General features: G+C 54.4%; 2 protein-coding genes across 4 annotated transcripts; both read left to right on the forward strand.

Moving 5' to 3' along the window:
- The first annotated feature begins 566 nt into the window (after positions 1 to 566).
- On the forward strand, positions 567 to 27,754 carry LOC122380152 (hexokinase type 2-like). Of its 3 annotated transcripts, none has more exons than XM_043363018.1 (10): positions 567 to 765; positions 12,702 to 12,864; positions 17,689 to 17,828; positions 18,892 to 19,107; positions 19,485 to 19,584; positions 19,837 to 19,980; positions 20,195 to 20,399; positions 25,990 to 26,106; positions 26,429 to 26,588; positions 26,857 to 27,754. In XM_043363018.1, the coding sequence occupies exons 1-10, from the start codon at positions 742 to 744 to the stop codon at positions 26,935 to 26,937; spliced, it is 1,350 nt and encodes a 449-aa protein (XP_043218953.1). In that variant the 5' UTR covers positions 567 to 741; the 3' UTR covers positions 26,938 to 27,754. The 3 variants fall into 3 exon arrangements, with proteins under 3 accessions (XP_043218953.1, XP_043218952.1, XP_043218954.1); XM_043363017.1 differs by lacking the exon at positions 567 to 765 and adding an exon at positions 6,048 to 6,260; XM_043363019.1 differs by lacking the exon at positions 567 to 765 and adding an exon at positions 11,591 to 11,642.
- LOC122380151 (uncharacterized protein K02A2.6-like) lies at positions 6,914 to 11,637 on the forward strand. The gene is made up of 2 exons (XM_043363016.1): positions 6,914 to 7,272; positions 8,409 to 11,637. Exon 2 carries the CDS (start codon positions 8,639 to 8,641, stop codon positions 11,159 to 11,161), a length of 2,523 nt encoding a protein of 840 aa, XP_043218951.1. The 5' UTR covers positions 6,914 to 7,272; positions 8,409 to 8,638; the 3' UTR covers positions 11,162 to 11,637.
- Positions 27,755 to 27,894: the final 140 nt, after the last annotated feature.

The raw sequence follows: 27,894 nt of genomic DNA on the forward strand, positions 1-27,894 counted from the left end.
AATTGAAAGGGGGTTGGAACTGAGTGACTAGCGACGCGCTTACCGACTAAACGTCGTCAGGTGATGGCCACTGCTGACCTGCAGGGGTGTTGACGTTTACGTCCTAGCATTCGACAGTGATCTCGGCAGCAGTAGGAAGGACGAGCAAAGGGACACTCGTCAGCCCCCGAACAATAACAGATGTGCCAAGAACAACGAATTGAGACCAGACGTGTGGTCGATACTCGCTTTTACTCGAATCGTAATAGATAAGATTAAATGGGAGCCCCAATGTGATTATAAAAGGAGTCCTAATAAGATTGCGAATGTGATCCTATAAGTCTTAGGTACTCCTAATAGGTAATGATATTGATGTTTTCAGACTTGTCTGCATTGTCCGTATATCTACGCCCATACGGCCCAATCGAAACATAACAACTAGTGCAAAAACACCGAATCACTCCACGCAATGTTGACGCTCCTGTGCAATCATCGTTGCTCTGCATGCACGCTATCAGGGCCCACTCCACCAACACCGCGTGGGGAGGGCCGATAGCAGCCTTGACGCGCCTGCCCGCGGGCGCAGGGCGATCACACTCTCCGCTCGAGTATCTCAGCTCGGTGGTGCGGAGGAGGTCGTGGTTCGGTGAAGTGCCCGCTCAGTAGTGACGAGGTGAAGCCACTGGCCAGCGTCGTTCTACCATTACTGTATCTGTTTACTGGTGGATACGCATACAACTTGCTGTGGGCTGTACTGTCGAGATGAGCAGCGCCGTGAAAAAGGAGGTAAGCGGTTTACCTATTTAGGCGCAAAACACGTTATGATATAACTGTTAAGATAACGCATGTTACACATGTGCGATATTAAACTCTTCACCGACATCGTCTAGACAGCCCCCCCCCCCTACATTCGGCCGGCCGAATTCCTCCCCAATTCTGCCCAGAGTCTGAAGAATTGGGATCGCTTGATTGCACACGACCGTGAGCGACCTTTGGAAATTGCATTTACCTACTCGAAACGATGTGCCGACGCACTTAGCCGTTGACCTAAGCAGGTCGAAAAAGGTCATGGACAGCAGACTGTAGACCCAGTCATGGAGTTAAGAGCGCTGAAAAGCGTAGGCGGCGAAACGGGGAGGGGGGGGGGGCACCGGGGCACCGTACCCCCTTGATTTTGCCATTTTAACATTATGCTGTATGGGCGTTGCATGGAAAGAATGGGACCAAAAGTTGGCAGTGCCCCCCCCCCCCCTTCAGGGGCGTAGGCAGGGGGGGGGCCACTGGGCCATGGCCCCCCCCTTGGGCGCCGAAGGCGCCCTTTGCGATTGGAGGGCGCCGAAGGCGCCCTCCAATCGCAAATGCAATTGTGATATAATCGAATCGAAAAACAATCGCGACTGGAGGGCGCCCTCCAATCGCGAATGTGTTTACAGGGAAAATACGGATGGAGGGCGCCCTCGGAGGACGCCCATTCCAAATACGCCCTCCAAATACGGTTGGAGGGCTCCCTCGGGCGCCCTCCAACCACATTTGTAGGCTGTAGCTCTCTAAGCGTAACGGTGGTCGCCTATGTAAGCCGCTGTCCCGTAAATAAGCACCCTCTCACCCGAAGGCGCCCTCCTGTAGGTCGCCACCCTGCTACATATTGCCGCCCTTCTGCTGATCGGCGTCCTCATAATTATTGGCGCTCTCCTACCTATTGCCCCCTCATGTGAAATTTTCAAGGCCGCCTTTCTCATTTTTGGCACCCTATTGTTCAGTGCCGCCCTCCTACCTATTGGTTCCCTAGTCCTTCCTGTTGAATGTTAATCGGGGCCCTTCTCTTATTGGCGCCCTCGTGTTGATCGCCGCCCTCCTAACCACTGGCACCCTCCTGTTGATCACCGCCCTCCTATCCACTGGTACCTGCCTGTTGACCAGCGCCCTCCGCACAGACGCCCTCCTGTTCGTGTCATCCTCTTGAGCAAAGGCGCCCTCCTCACCATTGCCACCCCCATTTTAATCGTCACCCTTCCGCTCATTAACGACTTCCAGTTGATGACCGCCCTCCCACCTATTGGCGACCTCTTGTTGATCGCCACCCTCCTATTGGTGCTCTCCTGTTCCTCGCCACCCTCTTACTTGGTGGCGCCCTCCTGTTGATTGTTGATCGGGGCCCTCCTACCTATTGGTGCCCTCCTGTTGATCGCTGCCCTTCTATCCATTGGCGCCCTCCTGCTGCTCGCCAACTTCCTACCTATCGGTGCCCTACTATCGAAACTCGGGATGTTGATCGGGGCTCTCCTACCTATTAGCGCCCTCCTGTGGATCGCAGCCCTTCTACCTATTGGCAACATCCGTTGATCGCTGCCCTCTTATCATTTATTTACTCCTTTGGCATGTTTTTCAACTTAGTCGTTCTACGAGGGGGTACCCAAAAGAAACGGGAATTGTTTCATATCTGTTCATTCACTGATCCCTACACATCGTCACTCATGTCATTCTTAAAGTACTCTCCCTGCGAGACAATGCACCTATGCAGACGCGTTTTCCAGCTCTCAAAGCAGCTCTGGAACTCTTGCAAGGTGATGCCTTGCAGAGCCATCGTCGTTTTTGCTTTTACCTTATCAAAGTCGTCCAAATGGTTTCCCTTGAGGTCTTTTTCATTCTGGGGACCAGGAAAAGGTCACAGGGTGCCAAATCCGGTGAAAAGGGAGGGTGGATCCGTGGGGTCATGCATTTTTTGTCCAAAATTGTCTGACACTCAAGGCGGTGTGCGCTGGCACACTGTCGCGATGAAATCACCACTCCCCGCTTCGCCACCTGTTGGCGAGTTTTCGTCTCACCGTGTTTCACACACGCCGCAGAACGTCCAAGTCAAACGTCTGATTGGCAGTTTGACCAGGGAGGAACAATTTCCTTTTGCACACTTCCCTTTGCATCGAAAAAACAAATCAGCATTGTCTTGACATTTGACTTCACTTGGCAAGCTTTTTTGGGGCGCTTTTGGGATAACATTTGACCACTTTTGAAGTGCGAAAATCATTCATAAACCCGCGTCTTGCTCACGGCAGCATATTTGTATACTACTTGAAGCATTGGAACCGTTTCAGTCGCGGACTTCCCCAGCAGGAAACAAAATTTCACAGATGCGCGTTGTTGCTCAGTTCCGCTATGCATAAAAAAAACGACGGATCGGGCGGGAGTGCTTCAATAAATACGTGCGCCATGCGGCCGCGCCTCTTTATTTCGTCACCTCACGGTGCAGACTAAGTCCCAGGGGCCAGACTGGTTTGCCCCTAGCAGGGCAATGCCGAGCTACAACTGGCTTGGCCTACAGAGAACGATTCCCGTTACTTTTGGGTACCCCCTCGTATTGCACATAGTTGATGTCTTGCCTGTGAAAACTGCCACAAATGAACGTGCATTCAGCACAATGAATGAAGTACCTATACCTACCAAAACTATCTACGCTCTACGATGCATAAAACACGTCTTTGGTCTTAACGGATTGATCCTACTTTACGTGCATCATGGCATCTATATGGATTACGATTAAGTATTGTCAACAGGTTCGGCCGCAACAGCAGGCATCTGAAGTTTCGGTGATTGAAACTGGTTATGTGGGTAGGGGTACACTGTATGCATCAGTGAGAAGGCTATGAAGGCTGGTCTGAGGTAATTTGGATGATGTTTACGCATCTCGCGCTCCGGTATCAATCCGATACGGTGATCTGGTGCGTAGATATGCCACCGCCAATAAACTTTTATACATCGACACCCATGAGCCAAGCTTTCTATACAGTTTGTGTGGCAGCGGCCCGACCAAACCTTAGGTATTTTTTACACCTTCAAATTTGGTAAAAGAGCGAGAGGAGCTTTGAACGGTGATCGTATAAAAGGCGTGCCTAAAAAGCGGAGGAAAAGGTTGTTTTCAAAAATTTCGCGCGCCTTCGGCGCAGCATTTCAAGAACACTTGACCTTTTGTGACCTGGAGTATAAAGAATACACACGATGCAAAATCAATGCAGCACGACCTATACGAGGTTACGCAAAAAAAAAAAACTGGTGGCATGGTAAAAAACGCCTCCCAACCCCCCCCCCCCCCCCCCCACCCCGCTGAGCGATTTTTTATCTCGCGACCGTATGGCGCCCTCCTTGGGTGAGGTGGCGCCCTCCAAACCCTTGGCCCCCCCCTTCGCGATTTTCTAAATACGCCGCTGCCCCCCTTAATTGAAGGTGCACCGCCGCTACCGCTGAAAAGGGCTCCAAGTGATGTGATCGCCCTGACCTGAAGTTACTTTCCAGTTATCAATGTGTGTAATCTAAAGATCTTTGAATGATCTATAACAATGATCTATAGCGTCACTTACGGGTCATGTCGAATAAACACTCGCAGCACATCTTGAATATCGGATTCGGGATTAGAACTACTAATACCTAGCGATCAAAAGAACACCATTTTTGTTGGTCGATACTCGAGACAGAGGCAATTCGATAGTCAGGGCCCGGGGCCGCACCGTAGGTAGTTAGGTATGCTTTTTCTTGCGAACCGCTATATTGAAAGAAAAAAAAAACGCACTCTAACCTACAGTTCAGGTTTCAAATTTGGAGCCCGTGACCTTTGTTGACCTCCAGGTCGAGCGGCGTCGAGTTCCATCGGATGGTCTTGCAATGTGTAGGCATTCTCCTTCCTAAGCATATTCCAGTTCAAAACCCCATGTTAAAGGTGAACTATTTCCTTTAAGTATTCTTACTCCGGTCTCGGGTCTACCTACGTATGTTCAGACTTCAGACTTCAGAATCTGCTGTGATAGTGTTTCGACATGACCGGCAAATGACCTAAGGCTATCGCTGACTTGGTCCTATACAAATGGCATGTTTGTTTTATAAATCGCTTTCAATAGGAAAACAGCACATACGGCGAAATACGAAGGTTTTGGATAAAAAGGAACCATAGGAGTGTGCACTGTCCCCTATTAGGTATAAAACGGATTCTATACCTACCTATCTGTCTAATACATGTATCATTCGGCTTATCAGAATGTTCCAGAATGTGGCATGCAATTGGAATCCAGTCTTTGGCACACCGGTGCCAAGCCTGACCTTCAACAACAGCTGACGCAACAGTCGACCGCCGGCACCTGTCTCCGACGTCTTCCGTTCAGTCATGTCCAACTCATGTCTCACCGGACATCCGACGGTTTCGTAAGCCCAACTTTCCATCGCAGTCGTGTTTAGTAGCGGCTCAAACTACGACATTTGTGGAACCGTGCAAATCGTGACTCAGCCCGAGGCCTGGTCACGAGATCTGCTCAGAAGACTGGTGGAAATGCGATGGAGAGCTCCATCCGCTGTTTACACAGGTGGAGGGCTCCGTCACTACCGTACCGTCCTGGGTCAACATCACACGGAATTGGATTTTTCCATGACCTGCAGTCTACACTGCCGACCGTGGAATTGTACGTGGACGAAATTAATCTGTTGGGTAATCCTGTGGAATCCGTTTAACCGTTGAATAACACCTAACGTCTCTATCGTCCTCTTAGCCACGCCATTAAACGGCACAAAACAAACCCGTTCCATATCGTTTTAGCTTGGTTTTAATGTGTCTCAGTGTAAAATTTCTCGCACCGTCCAAGGGCAGGTTTCCCGAAAAGATGTTTACATTTTTAATTTTACAAACGCTTGCGCCTTATTCGACTTAACGTTCCCATTCGCCGGGGCATCCCTTTTAGCGACCAATCGACTCCTTGTTTTTATTTGACGCGAATATTAAAAAAGGTCCACGAAGCTTCACGTAGCGCCGCATACTAATAAATCGAATAACCTGTAGGACGTAGGTATCAATTGACTAACTCATGCATAAGTAGGAGTATAGTCCCACCTATCGATTTGTGGGAACTTCCACGTTCTGTGCTGAGAATCTCTCGTCCACATATCTCCGGTCGCTCCGCTCTGCTCGTGACACCGCTACGCCGAGGGACAGATTTGGCCAGAGCCCGGTCATGCCAGCATATCAGGCCACCAGGCTACGTCGCAGGCGACGCTGTGACGTCATGAGTCACGTGTCGGCCGTGTCGGCTGGCTCGATGGGTCGGCGCACGCGCGTGGGCCGCGCGCCGGAGGGCGTCGGTGCCGGCGGCCGGCGATCGACTGAAGGTCGCTAGACGGTGCGGCGAGCCGGCCAGCGTCGAACGGGACCACGCAGGTCGATAGCGGAGGCAATGCCCGAGTGTCTGAGGCTGCCCGGTGCCGAGGCGGAGAGGGGCACCATCGTCACCACGCCCACCTCAGCCAGGGTGAGTGGTGTAGCCGAGGGCGGTGGCCCGGGCACCGGACCCTCCTCAGCGGATGGAGTCGACGACCGTTTGTGATTGAGCGTTGCGATGGCAATTAACCACGCAGGTGCTGGGCTGTCTGTCATGCAGGACTTGGAATGCGATCTCGCATATACCTATCTATTTTTAATACTTATGTCTGTAGGTAGTTTTTTACGCTATGGATGCAACATACATTTTGCGAGAACTATAATGCTTTATTTTTAGTGGTTATTAAGTCAACGCAGAGAAACTACCTATAGCTTACGAATGAGGCTCACTGCCAAGTTTTCTAAATAAAAGTTTTATGCGAAAGACTTCATAGCGATCTCTATGTAGTGCATTTTGCGTTGACAAATGTGTTATCGCTTGTGCATAACATCGATATATTTGCTTTTTCTTTGACATATACATTTGTGGTATTTTTATTAAAGCACTTAGATATGTGCTTTCCTTCACTAAAGACCGCTCGGTTTTCGCCAATCAGTTATTGATATGTTTATTAAGCAGTGCATTCGGCGTCAACTGTCTTCTTCTGTCTTTTGTGGTTAGTACCTTTCGATATTCATAAACTATCAATCTCGACTGTCACTATCCAGCTGTTTCCAGCAGATGGTCCGTTCATTATTGTTGTGGCGAGAACTAATTTAGTGGCGCTGACCGCGCAGCCGATTGGCGCGGACGCGCAATTATCGTTTGAGTTTTACGCCTTTGTTGATAGTGTTGGTCGTTGCGGTGATTATGATTTTATATTACGATCGACACTTAGTTAGTAATATGTTTGGTTCGAAATGGCTTTGTTCAGTTTCGATCCTTTATTTCGCATAACCTGTTCACCCCCTCTCTTTATGATTGCCAACTGTTTTGGGTCGTAAGGACGAAGAGGTGTCGAGTCACCTCTAGAGCTTTTCCGTTCTTGACCTTGGCCGAGATAGTGCCATGTGTTTTTCTGTTGTGTGTGTGGGGGAATAAACCGCAAGTGAGGCGGACGCAGGTTTGTCCAAACCTCCCCCACCCCGAGGGCACAACAAGTGGCGACGAGGCGTAAGTTTTTACGCGGCCGTGATAACTGTCGGCCATGGATTTTTCGGTGGCCCCTGCGCCGTTTTTGCCGGCGGCCGGCGCCGAGCCCGGTACGGCCTGGCCGCGGTGGATAAGGATGTTCGATAACTTCCTGGTGGCCGTGGGCGGCGGCTCATTTTCAGCTGCGCGCAAGGAGGCCATCCTTCTCACGTGCCTGGGGGCGGAGGGGCAGCGAATTTTCGAGTCCCTCCCAGCTGCTGTCAAGCAGGAAGGCGAGGACCAGTACGCCTTCACCAGGCGGCGCCTGGAGGCCCAGTTCGCTCCTCGCCAGAACGTGTGTGTGGAGCGTTACCGTTTCAGGAGCCGGGTGCAGCAAACTGAGGAAACAGTCCAGCAGTGGGTGTCGATACTGCGCCAGCTGGCCAGCTCCTGTGAATATGGTGACAGAACCGACGAGTTCATAAGGGACCAGGTCATCGAGCGTACTAACTCTTCCAAGTTGCGACAGCGACTTCTTATGGAGGGCTCTGACCTGACTTTGGAGCGCACCCTCACCATCAGTGACACACTTGAGTCGGCTGAACGTGAGGCTCGGGTGATGGAGACACCAGCTGCTCCAGTCCCTGTTCAGGCTGTCCAGCAGCAGCAGCAGCAGCGTCGGCGGCCTCAGCGTGGTGGGGCCAGGACCCGTGCTGCTGGTCGGGTCTCCACTCATCAGCAACAGCCTCAGCAGCAGAGGCCGGCAGGGAGTAGCAGTAGCCTGTGCTGGGGGTGCGGGCGTGCTGGACACAGGCGAGGGGACCAGTGTTGCCCTGCTGTCAATGTGAAGTGCTCCAAATGTGGGAAAGTGAATCACTTTGCCCAGCACTGTGTCCAGAAGCGAGTGGTGTCCAGTGTTCAAGTGCTGGCAATCGGGGCATCACCAATGACTCTGACAGCCCAGGTGGAGGGGAGGGAGGTCGTGTTCACGGTAGACTCTGGCTCCCCAGTGTCCCTCCTCCCCAGACACCTGGCACCTGGGGCCCTTGAGCCAGCGCAGCCCTCACGCCGGTCAACCTGCCTCACCGTCCGGACCTGCCTCTCCGACTGGACCTGTTTCTCCGTCAGGAGAGCAGCCAGCCATCCTGGGCTACCAACACCGGGTGACCATCGACCCAGGGGTGGCGCCAGTGCGCCAGCCCCTGCGGAGGCTGCCCTTGGCAGTGCTGGACGAGGTGAGTGCCAGGCTCAAGGAGCTGGAGGAGCAAGGGATAATTGAGAAGGTCAGTGCATCTACCTGGGTCTCTCCTCTTGTGGTGGGAAGGAAGCGGGATAGGTCCATCCGCCTGTGTGTAGACATGAGGCGGGTCAACAAAGCTGTGATTACGGATGGCTACCCGCTCCCCAGGATCGAAGATGTCCTTGACCGCCTGAGTGGGTCTCAGGTCTTTTCCAGGCTGGACTTAAAGGATGCATATCACCAGCTGGAGCTCCATCCTGACAGCAGAGACCTAACGACTTTTATAAGTCATCAGGGACTCTACCGGTTCCGGCGCGTCAACTTCGGCCTCGCGAGCGCCGGGCCGTGCTTCCAGAGAGTGATGGCGTCCATGCTGGAGGGGGTGCCAGGCGTGGAGGTATACCTGGACGACATCCTGGTCCACGCGCCGTCCCAGGCCGAGCACGACGCCCGTCTGAGGGAAGTGCTGCGGCGTTTCGATGCCCACAAGGTGCGGGTCAACTGGCCCAAGAGCGTGACGAATCAGAGCGAGCTCTCCTTTCTGGGATATCTGGTCTCGTCAGCTGGTGTCCGCATCGACCGGGAGCGGATCAGGCCGTTATTGGAGGCGGCCGAGCCGCGGGACGAAAAGAGCCTGCGCGCATTCCTCGGTGCCGTAGGGTACCATGCGCGGTTTCTGCCGCGGTTCTCGGACGCAGTAGAGCCGCTGAGGGCCGCGCTCCGGGCGGACCAGTTCGAGTGGACGGCGGCGCTGTCCAGCGCGGTCCGCCGCGTCAAGGACGCGATAAGCGAAGCACCAGCACTGTGCATGTTCAGCACGGAGCTACGAACGGTGCTCTCCACTGACGCCAGTGACGTCGGCTGCGGTGCGTGCGTGACGCAAATGGACGCCTCGGGTCAGCCCAGGGTCATTGCGTACGCCTCGAAGTCTTTCTCGGCGGCCGAACGCAACTACTCGGTAGTGGAGAAGGAGGCGCTGGCATGTGTATGGGCCGTCGAGAAGTTTCGCCACTACCTGTGGGGTCGGCGATTCACCCTCCGAACCGATCACCAAGCTCTCTGCACCATTTTCGGTGTCAAGGGCTCCAACCGCGTCGGCCGGCGAGTCGCGAGGTGGGAGGCCCGGCTGCTGGAGTTTGCGTTCGACGTCGAGTACGTCAGGTCGGAGCGGAACGGAGTGGCGGACGGCCTGTCCCGTCTGCCGGTCGCCGAGACCTGGTGGCCTGATGATGATTCTATCCAGATCGCGGCTCTGTCGTTAGCAGCAGCAGTCACGGAGGAGGAGCTGAGGGACGCCTCGGCGTCAGACGAGTGTCTGGACGTGATCCGGGGGTACCTCGCCGGACGGTGGCCTCGCCAGAGGGATGTCGATCCTCGGGCGACTGGTTTTTACCAGGTGAGAGACGAACTGTCCCAGCTCGGACCGCTGCTTTTCCGCGGCGAGCGACTGGTTGTGCCGGCGGCGCTGCGTGAGCGCGTCCTGAGGAACGCCCACGAGGGTCACCAAGGTGAGACAAGGACCAAGCAGCGCCTGCGCGCGCAGTTCTGGTGGCCGCGGCTGGACAAGGAGGTACGTGACCTCCTGCGGAGCTGTGAGGTGTGCACGCAGCATGACGGCCACGTGCGGCAGGAGCGGCCCCCTCTCCAGCCGATTCCTCTTCCGGACGGTCCGTGGCAGCGCCTCATGATCGATGTGATTGGGCCCATGCAGGGGCCCCAGCACGAGCGGTACGGCATCGTCTTGTGCGACATGTTCAGCAGGTGGCCAGAGGTGGCGCTGTGTCGGGACGCGACGGCGGCGTCTATAATCAGCTTCCTGGAGGCGGTGTTCAGCCGCGAGGGGTTGCCGTTGGAGCTGGTCTCCGACAACGGTCCAGCGTTCCGGTCTGCCCAACTCCGTAATTTTTTGACCCGACTGGGGGTCAAGCAGACTTTCAGCTCACCATACTCTCCGCAGTCCTGCGGCATGGTGGAGCGTCTGAATCGGACGGTAAAAGACGCCATCCAGTCGGCCCGGCTGGCCCGGGAGCCGCGCTCGGAGTACTTGAGGCGGTTCCTCACTGAGTACCGGGCTACCCCGCACGCAGGTACGGGAGAGACGCCGTTCCGGCTGATGCGGGGGCGGGAGGCACGGACGTTGCTGGACGTCGTGCCAGGTGAGGTTTCCTCGCCGGACACCGGCGGTGAGCTTCGTGCGCGACACGAAAAGTATCAGGCGGCCTACAAAGCCAGATATGACCGGGGGTCGACCGGCGCCCCGCGCTGGCGCGTCGGCGACTGGGTTCGGGTCCGACAGCCGGTGAGTGGACGTGTGGAGGGCCAGAGGGCCGTGCAGATCAGCCGGAGGACTGGCCCGGTAAGTTACCGGCTCACCAGCGGCGAGCGTGTCCACGCTAGACGCTTGGTGCCCGGCCGGCCAGAAGGTGAGGACGCGGCCGCGCCGCGGGGTGGTCCCGGCGGTGGTGCTTATCCAGTTCCTGAGCCCCGCCCCACGCCAGTGCGCACCCGCTCCTCGGCACTCAGAAGTCCTGCTCACAGCCGCTGTCCAACCCCAAAGTGTACCGCCCCGGCGGGTGAGCCAGGGCCCCGCCGTAGCAGGCGGGGTCGCAGAGGCCCAGATCGGTTCACTCCGGGCGAGTAGCGTTTAGGATTGGGCTATCATCGTAAGTTACGTTTGATAGCTGTGAGTGTAATGGTTTCCGCGGATAGTGGGAGGCTTAAGAAGCGGGAGTGTTTCCCATTAAAGAGAGGGGTGGTGTTGTGGCGAGAACTAATTTAGTGGCGCTGACCGCGCAGCCGATTGGCGCGGACGCGCAATTATCGTTTGAGTTTTACGCCTTTGTTGATAGTGTTGGTCGTTGCGGTGATTATGATTTTATATTACGATCGACACTTAGTTAGTAATATGTTTGGTTCGAAATGGCTTTGTTCAGTTTCGATCCTTTATTTCGCATAACCTGTTCACCCCCTCTCTTTATGATTGCCAACTGTTTTGGGTCGTAAGGACGAAGAGGTGTCGAGTCACCTCTAGAGCTTTTCCGTTCTTGACCTTGGCCGAGATAGTGCCATGTGTTTTTCTGTTGTGTGTGTGGGGGAATAAACCGCAAGTGAGGCGGACGCAGGTTTGTCCAAACCTCCCCCACCCCGAGGGCACAACAATTATCATCCATGCCAGTCCACAAGCTTATTATTTTATTATCCAGGCCAGTCCACAGCTATCCAGGTCACCGCTCCGACTCACGTGCAATGTGCACGCCCAGTTTCTATTTCTGGGGCGGTGGTCGGCTCTGTGACCCTCCTGGCACTGCTGTCTGGTCCTCTGCCAAATCTCCCCTCAGTTCCAACCCTTTATCAATCGCGCCGACTGTCTTCCCGTGCGGCGCAGCGTAGCGGCTTACACACGGGGCCGGGGAGAGGGGAGAGGGGCCGAGGGCCCGAGAGGGGAGAGGGGCCGGGTTGGACTTATTTCTGACGTCGGCCCAACACACCCCGGCATGCAGGCCGCTCATTGGTCGATCCCACTGCCGCTGTGCTCTCATTGGTCGCCTGCTGGGGGTGTGATGCAACCGAATCGATAGCCGAGATGTGCGGAAAAGAATGTTCCGGACCTCTGCCGTTCAGTGGCTGGACAATGGGAATTGGGATTTGGATTATTCGTTTCGTGTTGCGTGATCAGGCTATTTAAAAATACGATTATGACTGACGATAAATGAGTCGTTTCGACGACCTCATTTTCCAGGAGGATTTCGTCACGACTGCTATCTCTAACTCTCCACCTTTGTTGCGTCATGCCGTGCTGGATACTTTTTTATTGCATATCCACAGACCACATGAACGATTAAAGTTATAGGTCTAAACTTTTCCTAGAACGTTTTCATTTGTAAATTGTTCGCATTATTAACCCAAATTTGGGGTGTTCATTTACATCCTATCGCCTGGATTCCGCCTTGGTCTCTTTTCCATTTATCTATTATCATCTGAATAGCAACAGCCTTTTTTTGCCGCATTCATTGGAGCTTTCTTTCGTGAGCGCTAATTTATCATGCAATATCCGTGTCGCTTTATCGCCCCTCCCATGAACTTACTGGCAAAACTGTACGGGGCGAACCCCTCGAGTGAGCCATGTAGCTGCTCGTTGTGCTATATCGCTCCAAACTGAGCGGTTCCCGTTTACCTTGCAGATGGAGGAGGCGTGCCAGGACCTGGTGCTAAGTCAGGCGCAGATTCAGGAGGTCTACTCCAGCCTACTGGCTCAGATCAACCTGGGACTGGGCCGGGTCACGAACCAGAGGGCCACCGTCAAATGTTTCCCCACCTACGTCAAGGAACTACCCAATGGACACGGTGAGTGCCGCGGCAAACATAAATGCAGGGATGCTGTGCCGCAATACACGGATACTGTGCCGCACTACAGAAATGCCTATTGTACTAAAGTACATGAGTTATACACAGATACTGTGCCGCAGTTTACGGATACTGTGCCGCAGCACAGGGATATTGTGCCACAATATAGAAATACTGTGCCTAAGTACAGGAACACCTTGGTTTGGTTCATGTTTATTGTTTTACCTTTTATTCCCGCGTAACGCGTTTGGCTCATCAAACCATTCCGATGACCATTGTAGTCCAGTCGCCCAAAAACCCAATTCATCATCATCATCATCATCAAACCATTCGTCAATAGTAAAATAAAAATTACCATGCGATCGCGCTGTAAATACTAAAGCGCAAAGTGCTGTTGCTGGTTTTCGTGTAATTTTAATCGTTAGGTGAAATGCATCCCAGCCTTTGGGCTTATGTACTTTGGTTGACACCTGGCTACCCAGTAGTTGCGGACTGAATGGTCGTTTGTCTTCTTGCATAGATAAAAAGGTGTCATAATTGATGATACAAAGGAGCATAGACCCATTCATATGACCCATTTTGTCATCTTACCGTTTCTGCACTATGCTCGAATCAGCTGCTTTCAAACGGTATTTGCATTGTACGACTCCCAGTAACGGAACAAGTTACATTCGGGCGTGACTCGGAGTAGTTGTTTGTTTACCACGTGATGACTATGACACAACTCAAATGACGCCATGACGGTAATGCTGAGTCATGCTCACGAGCAAAAGTAGGCATCGCATTCTCATTCAGTTTATCTTTGTCCTGCGGCACAGTATCCGTGTACTGCGGCACAGTATCTGTTGTATAATTCCTGTACTTTGGTACAATAGGCATTCCTGTATTGCGACAGTCATCATTCAGTCTCATTCAGCATTCAAGTCCCATTCAGCTCATCGTCGCTATCATCCCATAGAAGTGTTTCCACATACACATCTTCCAGGGGTCGTTATTTATTAACCCGCGCCCCACTGGGCTATTCAGCCATACGCGCCCTGCTGGGGGGGGGGGGGGGGCAGACTCTGCCCCCCCCTGTCTAACTTCCGAACCGATGGTCGTAGAAAGACGGGGAAAACGGCAATCGAAAGCTCTCAACAAGGCGGATCTCAAGAGCCCAATTTTTTTTTGCTTAAGTAGGTCAGAGGTCAGGTCAAGGTCAGGTCAAGGGTACAAAATGCAAGTTTCTACAGTATCGGCCTTGCACCGTAGTTGCCGAAGAATGGACTGAGACTGATTGCCCAAAACGTGTTCTTAGACTACCAAGACAATATTCGTTGCATACAATGTCATTCAAAGGTCAAGGTCAAGGTCAGGTCAGGTCAGGTCAGGTCACCAAAAACAAAATATAGTAAAGGGCATGTGCGACACATGTTTTATGGGTCATTTTACTCATAGAATTCAATAGGCACACTCAATAAGTGATATGGACCACCTCTGGATGAATTTCAGGTCAAGGTCAGGTCAAGGTCAGGTCAAGTGAGGTCAAATTTTGAAGTTGGTTTTTAAGGCCTAAAAAGGTGTCTATCTGATGCAGTTTTTCACGGCGAATCGAATGGTGCTATTTTTGTTTCCGTACGAGGTCTAGAACTTCCAAAAAAAGTCATTTTTCAAAAAATTTGTGTGTCGTGACGTCATAAAATTTTGAATAACTCCCACATTTTTGAACCGATTCTTCTCAAAATTGGTATGTAGGTGCACATAGACCACTTCTCTGACATTTATTCCGGTTTTTTTGATACACTCAAAATTTTGGATTTTATAATTATTTTCCCAAAAAAGTCAGTTTTTTGAAAAAATTTGGGCCAAAATCCAAAATTTTCAAAAAACCGAGATAGCCATTTGATAGACAAAGTGAAAACACGCATAACCTTTTTTGTTACGTCTTGATTCCTTTAAAAATGAAGATGTTAGCGGCGTTTGAAATTTTGCCGTTTTTGAGGCGAAAATGGCGAACATGACGTCACTAAAACGTCAATTTCTCAAACAATTTCCGACGGATTTCGCTCAAATTTTCAGGGAACGTGTCAAATTGATGTATGATAAGGTACCAAAAGTTTGACGTCGCTGGCGTAACGCGTTTAGAAGTTATTGGCGAAAAACGGGAGGGGGGGCAGATTCTGCCCCCCCCCCCAGCGGGGCGCGGGTTAAAACAGTGCCGCTTTTAAAACCAAAAGTAAATGCGTCAGTTGGCCCTCTCTCATGTTTCTCACGTTGCATATGTTGTTAGAATTTATTGATTCGACAGCTTGCGTTGCAAAAGCTTACTAAAGACCATCGTTATACGGGTACGATGTACAGTCCACAGCAGAAGTAATGTGGGGTTTCAGACATGGGTATGTTCTGCTTCTGAAGATTAGGAACGATTAGCCAGACTACAATGAAACTTTGAATGTAGCTTATATGTATCGTCACCCTTGCAGCTGCAACTTTAGCTATTGACATCTTCTTTTCGATCACTCCGCATTAAACAATCGCCAGTCAAAGCCAACCGTTGAGATTGGTAAAACCCTACATTACTTTAGCGGTGGGCTGTACCATGAATAGGCCTACGACTCCAGACACCGCGGCCAAATGTGCTTAGTTGTTACGTGACCTTTGCACCTAGGGTTGACCTCATTCAATGTCGATCGGGTTGTTCGGTGACTTCCGTAAACACCTCGCGGTTCTTAGAAGGCAGTGGCGTGGATTTCTTATTGGGGTTTCCAATTATTTAGACGGCCTGTATTTGTAAGTATTCAGAGTTCCGGCATAGCTACAGCCAAAGAGATGTTTGATTACCTGCAGCGGCTGGAGATTGAGTTTTATTAAGCATAACTGCGCAGTACAAGTCGCCTGTGGACACTAAAGTGGAAAGATAAAATTTTGAACGTGTCACGTTAATCAACCGCCCAACAGAAAGTCGCCAACTGAGCATCACATATATTTATTAGACGATAGCTCTCTGAAATAATATTTGCACTTCCGCTAATGCGTAATATCTACATTATACAGCGTAATATCTACGTAATACAGCGGTATTATATTTTGAATCCGCTGGAGGTGCCTAAGTGATAGTTACCTTATAAAAAAAAAACACGACTGTTACCAGGCTGAGGCCACACCCATGCCCCCGCGGTGGTCCTGGCCCGATATTTCTGCCCCTGACGACGTGCCGTTTCCCGTGTGTTGATACCCGACTCGTGTCGTGCCAGCTCCCCGTCTCCGGGAGCCGTGAGCACCATTTGGGCCGTTCCGAACCAAACGACTCCATTGCCGTGTCGCGCCCTGCTGTCAAAAATAGCGCCGCCGCGCGGTGACGTCTGTGGTTCGGCGGCGCGCCCTCGTCCGCCACGTGCCGCCACTGCACGTGAGGACTGCCACGACCACCGTCACCACTGTCATGAGCCAGGGACGTGGACGCTGGCTAGGCGCGGCGACACTGTCATTTGTCACTCCGGTCGGCTTTCCGGGGATTGCACATAACGGCTGTCAATGGAGCCCGATGCATCCTTTTGGTGTCCGTGTCAGCTGTACGACGTCCACGTATGTACACTGGTTCGAGCTGTGTCAAATAACAAGAGAATTTATTTTCCAAATTGTTCGTGGTAACGCCTTCTGGGGGCTAGCTATCACGCCGTCTTCCAATCATTTTCATTTGGTATGGCCATGGGTCCAGATACGCTCCTGGCCGTATTGCTCCCGCCATTTTTCTTATCGCGTCGCATTTTGTCACGGCTCAGAGCCGACAGTCACCGTTCCGCCATGGGCTTGGCCGCCGAGCCCCACCTCTGACGTCATTCACCGCCCGCGGAGATGACCCAATGGCAAGGGGCGGGGCTGGGGATGGAGAGGTGCGCGCGCCGTCTCCCGGCCCGGGGATGCGGCGTCATCGACCTTGGACTGGTGTGAAGGACACCTCTGCCAGCCGCGGGGTCCGCCCTCGGGCGTTCGTGACCTAGCCGCGGGGCAGATGACTACGGCCGAACGCTGCTGATTACACACAATTATACCCCTCTGACGAGTGCCGAGAGCTGAGGATGATTTAGCTCTTTCTGGCCTGCCTTGTCTCGATGTAGCATGAGTTGCGCCGTGCATGATTTACAAAATTTGTCCAATATTTATTTATCTATAGCTGAAAATCATGGTTGATCAGGATGAATAGCGCTTTCTTTTGTTAAATTATCTGGACGTTATTACACGGCTCATTTCCAGACGCGTCATGCTCAAAAAGCTCAATTTTCCAGTTTGTTTGAACTACGAGGCAGAACCAGACACCAAGTCCTTAATCCTCAGTAGTCAGCACTCGTTCCAGATGCATTTGTTTCTCACCGAATTCACCGTCTTTACTTGTGGGGAGTGGAATGCGCTAAAAGCGTGAGCAGCGAACGGCTGCATGTCGTGCGGCACAGTCTATCCGCCAGTGCGGCGGCTGGACAGGTGCCGTGCGGTACAGTCTAGATGCAGGCGTTACTGTTAGCGCCATCTATGGACAGTGACGTCAAGCTTGACTGGACGGGAGATGCCGTGCGGTGCAGTATGGATTCAGGCGTTACCACTAGCGTAGTCTATTGACAATATTGTCAATAATTCTGAGTACATACAGAAGTCATAGCCATTAATGTTTTCAATTGTCACCTGGATAATTATGAATTAGAGGGGAGGCCAGCGTGGTCAGGGCGATTTGCGCCGTATTTGCAAGTTATATTAAATATGTGTGTTTTATCAATGCCCTCAATATGCCGGTGTCTATGTTTTTGCCTTGCGAGCTATCTGAATCACTTACCTATCGTCTTATTGTTGCAGAACGTGGCCGGTTTCTCGCTCTGGACTTGGGAGGAACCAACTTCCGTGTGCTCCTAATAGAGCTGGACGACGGCGACTTCAAGATGGAGTCCCGGATCTTTGCCGTACCGCATCACATTATGACCGGATCTGGGAAAGATGTAAGTACCACTACCCACGCAGTCAGACCGGCAACAATGCACAGCCAAAATGTGAGAAACGTTTCTCACACGTACGACCACATGATATTGAACGGTCACTTCTATGTCAAAAGGCAAGTCAAAAGGTAAATCAAGTGTGGCATTTTACCTGGAAGATGATTAAAGCAATGTGTTTTTCGTTTCTCGTAAGGGCATAACTCCCCGAGCTACCTGGAACGCATGGTGAGGATAGACACTGCCGTGTTTCTGATGAAATGGCTACATAAGGGGCTCAAGGCGACGCTTCCCAGCTACATCATCGATAAATTCCAGACACACTGGAATGTGTCTGGTGCAATGAAATAGCTGCCGCAGCCGAGCATTCTATTGAGTGGAACGCGGCTCAATGAGCACTGAATCAAATGATAGAAAGCTATTCTTAAATCACTCCCTAGTCCCTATGAGTGCACTCACAGGGCTCAGCGTTACTATTTGTATATCAAACCCTAAACAAAAGCTGATGTTGATGAAACCTACTGCGTCGTAGCTTGTCCCTAGTGCACCGCAGATAGGCTATCCTACGGCAAAGCTCGGGAATTACGCGGTATCGCCTGATTTATACGTCATTGGTGGTCGGTAGATCCCCATCCTGACCGTATCTAATCCTCTGTAATCGTAGCCGTGGTGTAATTCGCTCCGCTGGCTTTGTATACTGCTTGAGCTAAAGTCTATTGTCACTCAAAGAGGCTGCATTGCTAAAGATCGGCCCGAAGACTTTATAATTTCGTTGTAAATATAAAACATTGTTGGAGCCATGAATTTTTACTCGTAGGTACTAAGATACCCATTTACTTCATTCTCAGTTAGTTACTCGTTTTACCCATTGCGTGACCATCTTACTGAAATTCCTCCAACGAAGGCATTTCCAGCTTATTTTGATATGAATATTGAATAGCGGTTCGAAAGATAAATGCATCATTCCATAGACCTTTGTATACAGAGGTCTACGGTCATCCATATCGCCTAGTAGCTTCGTTGGTGTTTACTCCTTAACTAACCCAGCTCTCTCGTTCTCCGCCCACAGTTGTTTGACCACATCGCCGAGTGTCTGTCGACGTTCGCGCACGCACAGCACATTGAACACGAGGTGCTGCCGCTGGGCTTCACGTTTAGCTTTCCGTGCAGTCAGCACGGCCTGACCGAGGCGCGGCTGGCGCAGTGGACCAAAGGCTTCAGCTGCAGCGGAGTCGAGGGAGAGGATGTTGTCAAACTGCTGGAGGAGGCCATCCAAAGACGGAATGTGAGTGGCGGCAGTGCAGAAACTTGCGGCATTTTGAGATAACACCACATTATTTACAGTCGTTTTAGTCGTTAAGTGTCGGAATATACGAGTATTCAAATCGACACCACAACTAATGAGCCAACTCTTATTACTGCTTGACAATACAGCGCGGCGATTGTTAGTGGTTGTCTCTTCCGTTCCAATGTCTATCACAACTCTTCAAATGCTTATATAATGCGCATTTCATAGCTTATCATAAGACCCCGTCACGCTCTTCAGTCTTGACCTAACGCCACTGTGATCTTTAGTGCACCGGTATCGCTCTCCCCGATAGCAGTAGGCGTTTTTCGGCCTCAAAGCCGACCGATACTATCCAGTTCTTATCGTGTTCGCAGGACGTCCAGATAAAGGTCTGTGCCGTGCTGAACGATACAACCGGCACACTGATGTCCTGTGCATGGAAGAAGCACGACACATACGTCGGCCTGATTATTGGTGGGTTTCAGATGTTATCGGTCGTATATCTGAATCGTGATTAAGGTCGTAATGCATACCCGTTCAAATCATTTATTTACATGATAGGGTATTGCATAATCGTCATGCTGTCATCCAATGATCGGAGGAATTGGACGTTCCATTTCTTTTTAATTCGCTTGATCTAATTATTCAAAGTTTCACTAGACGCTTTCAATACGGACTGAACGTTCACCAGGCGGTCTTTTCACGCCATCATCCATCTTTTGTCAGGCACGGGCACGAACGCGTGCTATGTGGAGCGTCTGGAGAACGTGGAACTGTGGGACGGTAGCTGGGAGGAACCGAAACAGGTCATCGTCAACACCGAGTGGGGCGCGTTCGGCAGCAAGGGCGAGCTCGACCACGTGCTCACAGGTCAGTCCGCGGCCGGCATGGTGAACTGAAATGTTAGTACGCTGTACGCGTCAAAGCTAGACAAGACTGGACTGGCAAATTCTAACGCGACATCCCCTGTGCCTCCTCCAGCCCGAATGTATTATACCATTCACTAAACAATCGGTTTACGGCACCGATTCACCACTCTGCTGTCGGCTGCGGGTTGATCCAGATCAATGACTTCCTTTTCCAGAGTACGACCGCGAGATCGACCAGCACTCGATCAACCCTGGACGTCAGGTGTTTGAGAAAATGATCAGCGGAATGTACATGGGAGAGCTGGTGCGGCTGGTACTGCAGCGACTGACCAAGAAGGGCCTGCTGTTCGGCGGCCTGGGCTCCGAGGAACTCGCAGAGAAGGGCAGCTTCTACACCAAATACGTCACAGAGGTCGAGAGGTAAGCGACGTAAATGAAACTTAATTAGTTACAGCAAACACTTTCAGAAATCTTTTTAGATCTAATTAGCCTAGAATGCAGATATATAACATGAAACCGTATTGATCTTTAACCGCAAGATGTCATTGCTGTTAGAGTCTGGTTGACCGCATATCTTCATAGATATCTGAAATAATTTCAGGGTGGATGCCGGGGAGGGGAGGAAGGGTTGAACACTTGTCCTACCGCCAAATGACGAGCGCCGTACCCAGGCACACGTGTGATGCTCAGCGTCTACAGGTGTTCGACTCATGACGTAAACTGGTAGCTGCCCCATCCGCTTAATCCCGGGAGTTTAATCCCCGGAGTTTAACGTAACATGCTTGCACTTTTAAATCGTAACGTTATTTGTGAATAATCAATTTATCAATACCAGCGAACATGATCTCAAGCGACATTACCACATTACACCAACTGAGGTCATGGATATCTTTTTTTTAGAACAGCCCACACAAGATTATCTAGATAATCAGGCACATAACCGTTGTCGACATTGACGAGTAGGTACTCCAACTGCGTATGATGCTGGAGGAGCTTCCTCCATTGAACAGTGACAACCCCGCTCTGCCCTCTCACTCCTCATCCTCTGACCCAGTGACGCGCCGGGCGACTACACCAACTGTCGGATGGTGCTCCCCGCTCTGACCCCTCACTCCCTCCTCTGACCCAGTGACGCGCCGGGCGACTAGACCAACTGTCGGATGGTGCTCCCCGCTCTGACCCCTCTCCTCTGACCCAGTGACGCGCCGGGCGACTACACCAACTGTCGGATGGTGCTCCCCGCTCTGACCCCTCATCCTCTGACCCAGTGACGCGCCGGGCGACTACACCAACTGTCGGATGGTGCTCCCCGCTCTGACCCCTCACTCCCTCCTCTGACCCAGTGACGCGCCGGGCGACTAGACCAACTGTCGGATGGTGCTCCCCGCTCTGACCCCTCTCCTCTGACCCAGTGACGCGCCGGGCGACTACACCAACTGTCGGATGGTGCTCCCCGCTCTGACCCCTCACTCCCTCTGACCCAGTGACGCGCCGGGCGACTACACCAACTGTCGGATGGTGCTCCCCGCTCTGACCCCTCACTCCCTCTGACCCAGTGACGCGCCGGGCGACTACACCAACTGTCGGATGGTGCTCCCCGCTCTGACCCCTCACTCCCTCCTCCTATACAGTGACGCGCCGGGCGACTACACCAACTGTCGGATGGTGCTCCCCGCTCTGACCCCTCTCCCCCCTCTGACCCAGTGACGCGCCGGGCGACTACACCAACTGCCGGATGGTGCTCCCCGCTCTGACCCCTCTCCTCTGACCCAGTGACGCGCCGGGCGACTACACCAACTGTCGGATGGTGCTCCCCGCTCTGACCCCTCACTCCCTCTGACCCAGTGACGCGCCGGGCGACTACACCAACTGTCGGATGGTGCTCCCCGCTCTGACCCCTCACTCCCTCTGACCCAGTGACGCGCCGGGCGACTACACCAACTGTCGGATGGTGCTCCCCGCTCTGACCCCTCTCCTCTGACCCAGTGACGCGCCGGGCGACTACACCAACTGTCGGATGGTGCTCCCCGCTCTGACCCCTCACTCCCTCTGACCCAGTGACGCGCCGGGCGACTACACCAACTGTCGGATGGTGCTCCCCGCTCTGACCCCTCACTCCCTCCTCTGACCCAGTGACGCGCCGGGCGACTACACCAACTGTCGGATGGTGCTCCCCGCTCTGACCCCTCACTCCCTCCTCTGACCCAGTGACGCGCCGGGCGACTACACCAACTGTCGGATGGTGCTCCCCGCTCTGACCCCTCTCCTCTGACCCAGTGACGCGCCGGGCGACTACACCAACTGTCGGATGGTGCTCCCCGCTCTGACCCCTCACTCCCTCTGACCCAGTGACGCGCCGGGCGACTACACCAACTGTCGGATGGTGCTCCCCGCTCTGACCCCTCACTCCCTCTGACCCAGTGACGCGCCGGGCGACTACACCAACTGTCGGATGGTGCTCCCCGCTCTGACCCCTCACTCCCTCCTCTGACCCAGTGACGCGCCGGGCGACTAGACCAACTGTCGGATGGTGCTCCCCGCTCTGACCCCTCTCCTCTGACCCAGTGACGCGCCGGGCGACTACACCAACTGCCGGATGGTGCTCCCCGCTCTGACCCCTCTCCTCTGACCCAGTGACGCGCCGGGCGACTACACCAACTGCCGGATGGTGCTCCCCGCTCTGACCCCTCACTCCCTCTGACCCAGTGACGCGCCGGGCGACTACACCAACTGTCGGATGGTGCTCCCCGCTCTGACCCCTCTCCTCTGACCCAGTGACGCGCCGGGCGACTACACCAACTGCCGGATGGTGCTCCCCGCTCTGACCCCTCACTCCCTCTGACCCAGTGACGCGCCGGGCGACTACACCAACTGTCGGATGGTGCTCCCCGCTCTGACCCCTCACTCCCTCTGACCCAGTGACGCGCCGGGCGACTACACCAACTGTCGGATGGTGCTCCCCGCTCTGACCCCTCACTCCCTCTGACCCAGTGACGCGCCGGGCGACTACACCAACTGTCGGATGGTGCTCCCCGCTCTGACCCCTCACTCCCTCCTCCTATACAGTGACGCGCCGGGCGACTACACCAACTGTCGGATGGTGCTCCCCGCTCTGACCCCTCTCCCCCCTCTGACCCAGTGACGCGCCGGGCGACTACACCAACTGCCGGATGGTGCTCCCCGCTCTGACCCCTCTCCTCTGACCCAGTGACGCGCCGGGCGACTACACCAACTGTCGGATGGTGCTCCCCGCTCTGACCCCTCACTCCCTCTGACCCAGTGACGCGCCGGGCGACTACACCAACTGTCGGATGGTGCTCCCCGCTCTGACCCCTCACTCCCTCTGACCCAGTGACGCGCCGGGCGACTACACCAACTGTCGGATGGTGCTCCCCGCTCTGACCCCTCTCCTCTGACCCAGTGACGCGCCGGGCGACTACACCAACTGTCGGATGGTGCTCCCCGCTCTGACCCCTCACTCCCTCTGACCCAGTGACGCGCCGGGCGACTACACCAACTGTCGGATGGTGCTCCCCGCTCTGACCCCTCACTCCCTCCTCTGACCCAGTGACGCGCCGGGCGACTACACCAACTGTCGGATGGTGCTCCCCGCTCTGACCCCTCTCCTCTGACCCAGTGACGCGCCGGGCGACTACACCAACTGTCGGATGGTGCTCCCCGCTCTGACCCCTCACTCCCTCTGACCCAGTGACGCGCCGGGCGACTACACCAACTGTCGGATGGTGCTCCCCGCTCTGACCCCTCACTCCCTCTGACCCAGTGACGCGCCGGGCGACTACACCAACTGTCGGATGGTGCTCCCCGCTCTGACCCCTCACTCCCTCCTCTGACCCAGTGACGCGCCGGGCGACTAGACCAACTGTCGGATGGTGCTCCCCGCTCTGACCCCTCTCCTCTGACCCAGTGACGCGCCGGGCGACTACACCAACTGCCGGATGGTGCTCCCCGCTCTGACCCCTCTCCTCTGACCCAGTGACGCGCCGGGCGACTACACCAACTGCCGGATGGTGCTCCCCGCTCTGACCCCTCACTCCCTCTGACCCAGTGACGCGCCGGGCGACTACACCAACTGTCGGATGGTGCTCCCCGCTCTGACCCCTCACTCCCTCCTCTGACCCAGTGACGCGCCGGGCGACTAGACCAACTGTCGGATGGTGCTCCCCGCTCTGACCCCTCTCCTCTGACCCAGTGACGCGCCGGGCGACTACACCAACTGTCGGATGGTGCTCCCCGCTCTGACCCCTCACTCCCTCTGACCCAGTGACGCGCCGGGCGACTACACCAACTGTCGGATGGTGCTCCCCGCTCTGACCCCTCTCCCCCCTCTGACCCAGTGACGCGCCGGGCGACTACACCAACTGTCGGATGGTGCTCCCCGCTCTGACCCCTCTCCTCCTATACAGTGACGCGCCGGGCGACTACACCAACTGTCGGATGGTGCTCCCCGCTCTGACCCCTCACTCCCTCTGACCCAGTGACGCGCCGGGCGACTACACCAACTGTCGGATGGTGCTCCCCGCTCTGACCCCTCTCCCCCCTCTGACCCAGTGACGCGCCGGGCGACTACACCAACTGTCGGATGGTGCTCCCCGCTCTGACCCCTCTCCTCTGACCCAGTGACGCGCCGGGCGACTACACCAACTGTCGGATGGTGCTCCCCGCTCTGACCCCTCTCCTCTGACCCAGTGACGCGCCGGGCGACTACACCAACTGTCGGATGGTGCTCCCCGCTCTGACCCCTCTCCTCTGACCCAGTGACGCGCCGGGCGACTACACCAACTGTCGGATGGTGCTCCCCGCTCTGACCCCTCTCCTCTGACACAGTGACGCGCCGGGCGACTACACCAACTGTCGGATGGTGCTCCCCGCTCTGACCCCTCACCCCTCCTCTGACCCAGTGACGCGCCGGGCGACTACACCAACTGCCGGATGGTGCTCCCCGCTCTGACCCCTCACCCCTCCTCTGACCCAGTGACGCGCCGGGCGACTACACCAACTGCCGGATGGTGCTCCCCGCTCTGACCCCTCTCCCCCCTCTGACCCAGTGACGCGCCGGGCGACTACACCAACTGTCGGATGGTGCTCCCCGCTCTGACCCCTCACTCCCTCTGACCCAGTGACGCGCCGGGCGACTACACCAACTGTCGGATGGTGCTCCCCGCTCTGACCCCTCACTCCCTCCTCCTATACAGTGACGCGCCGGGCGACTACACCAACTGTCGGATGGTGCTCCCCGCTCTGACCCCTCTCCCCCCTCTGACCCAGTGACGCGCCGGGCGACTACACCAACTGTCGGATGGTGCTCCCCGCTCTGACCCCTCACTCCCTCTGACCCAGTGACGCGCCGGGCGACTACACCAACTGTCGGATGGTGCTCCCCGCTCTGACCCCTCACTCCCTCCTCCTATACAGTGACGCGCCGGGCGACTACACCAACTGTCGGATGGTGCTCCCCGCTCTGACCCCTCACTCCCTCTGACCCAGTGACGCGCCGGGCGACTACACCAACTGTCGGATGGTGCTCCCCGCTCTGACCCCTCTCCTCTGACCCAGTGACGCGCCGGGCGACTACACCAACTGTCGGATGGTGCTCCCCGCTCTGACCCCTCACTCCCTCCTCCTATACAGTGACGCGCCGGGCGACTACACCAACTGTCGGATGGTGCTCCCCGCTCTGACCCCTCACTCCCTCTGACCCAGTGACGCGCCGGGCGACTACACCAACTGTCGGATGGTGCTCCCCGCTCTGACCCCTCTCCTCTGACCCAGTGACGCGCCGGGCGACTACACCAACTGTCGGATGGTGCTCCCCGCTCTGACCCCTCTCCCCCCTCTGACCCAGTGACGCGCCGGGCGACTACACCAACTGTCGGATGGTGCTCCCCGCTCTGACCCCTCACTCCCTCTGACCCAGTGACGCGCCGGGCGACTACACCAACTGTCGGATGGTGCTCCCCGCTCTGACCTCTGACCCCCTCCTCCTATACAGTGACGCGCCGGGCGACTACACCAACTGTCGGATGGTGCTGGAGGAGCTCGGCCTGGACAATGCCACGGACGAGGACTGTGAGAACGTCCGATACGTTTGCGAGGTGGTCTCCAGGAGGTGGGTACCGAGTCGACAGTGGATCGACCGCTGCTCCTGCAAAGGGAGCGAAGTCTGCCCTGCTGACAGTAGAGACTAATCTTATTTTCCGACTTATAAGTAGCCTTTTTGTCTTAGCTCCCGGTGTGCAAGTGGCCATTAAGGCGGTCTTTGTAAATATAGATTGTGATTATAAGTAGATGCCTTTATAATAGTCCCTCATAATTGGTCATAACACGTGTGCATGACTACCGTGAAGAGTTAACGTTCATCGATGGTATGACTGAAACCCCTCTCTGACGCGCGCTGCCGAGCTGACCGTCCTGTCGTCTGATGTCGCCAGAGCGGCGTTCCTGGTGGGCACCGGTCTGGCGGTGCTGCTCAACAAGATGAACCGGCCGTCGGTGACGGTCGGCGTGGACGGCTCCGTGTATCGCTACCACCCGCACGTGCACCGGCTCATGTGCGAACAGATCAACCAGCTCATCAACCCCGGCATCCAGGTGAGCCATCTTAGCTAGGTTATGTGATGTAAGTCGCTTCCAGGGTGTATGGAAATGATCCACGGACAACAATAGAATAAAAGATGGGTGGTGTCGCCCTTCTATGTATATGTGTCACCCGTTTCTATATGCTCCTTTCATACGACTCAAGTTTGCGAAAATAATACGGTAATAAAGTAATCGGCAGCGCAATATGCTCCGTCATTTTCATTTATTTTCCTCAGCTGTGCTAAACCTTTCCGTCAATGACCGCTGTCGTTTATTTCAGTTTGAGCTGATGCTCTCGGAGGACGGCAGCGGACGTGGCGCCGCTCTGGTGGCCGCCGTCGCAAGTCGGACAAACTCATGAAGCCCCATTGATGGTCCAAGTCTCGCTATAACCTGGGTCACGGGCTGGCGGCGGCGGCCGGCCGAGCGGTGACAGGCCGGAGGGGCAGTCCACGAGGGAATCTCAGCGGCCCGCTGAGCACGCGGCCACACACAGACACACAGACATACAGACCGTCCGTCCGGGCCGGGGCCGCTCTCCAGTCCTCTGTCTCTCTGCCATTCCACGAGGCGGCGCCGCTCAAGTGAGGTGACCGGCCGCTGCTGGGCGGATCGGGACAGCGGCGGGGTACGCACGAGGGTCGGGACGGCGGCGGGTGGGGTATGCACGAGGTCAGCCGCCCCGGCGAGGTGTGGCGCTGCCCTGGCAATCGTGACGAGATGAGAGGCCTTAGTTGCTTGTGCTGTTCTGTTGCAGCGCCCATCACGTCGTGGTATGGTCGTCGGGAATATGTCAAATCATGTGGTCATACGAGCTACAAACGAGCGACGCATGACGGAACTGCTAAGCGTATTGATTATTGTTGTGATTATTGGATAGTGGATCTTCAGCTATGGCATGAAGAATGTAATTTTTCGTAGGTTTTAGACATGAATAAACTATGAGAGTGAGGTGGCAGTGGCACGGTTCGATAAATAATTATAATATGCCTAGCATTCGCCCGTCAGCACGCATAGATCATTATTTTAAGGATGTGTTTATTGAATAAAGTGTACTCGAAGACAGGAGACGAGAGTATACATACAGTTTGAATTATGTACAGTTTTTCTCGTTCACCGTATGAACGGATATGGTGGAAATAAATCGCCTTTAAACGTATGCTAGAGGCGAAATGGTCTATGCTATGGTTTTGAGGCTATTCCGCACAATCAAATATTAGATAAAGCAGGGGTGCGGAGCCGGAGCCGGAGCCGCCGGAGCCGGCACATTTTTGCCCGGAGCCGGAGACGGAGCCGCCATGACGTTTCACCCGGAGCC

Source organism: Amphibalanus amphitrite, unplaced genomic scaffold (genome assembly GCF_019059575.1).
Source record: "Amphibalanus amphitrite isolate SeventyFive unplaced genomic scaffold, NRLGWU_Aamphi_draft 000092F_arrow, whole genome shotgun sequence".
Taxonomy (NCBI): domain Eukaryota; kingdom Metazoa; phylum Arthropoda; class Thecostraca; order Balanomorpha; family Balanidae; genus Amphibalanus; species Amphibalanus amphitrite.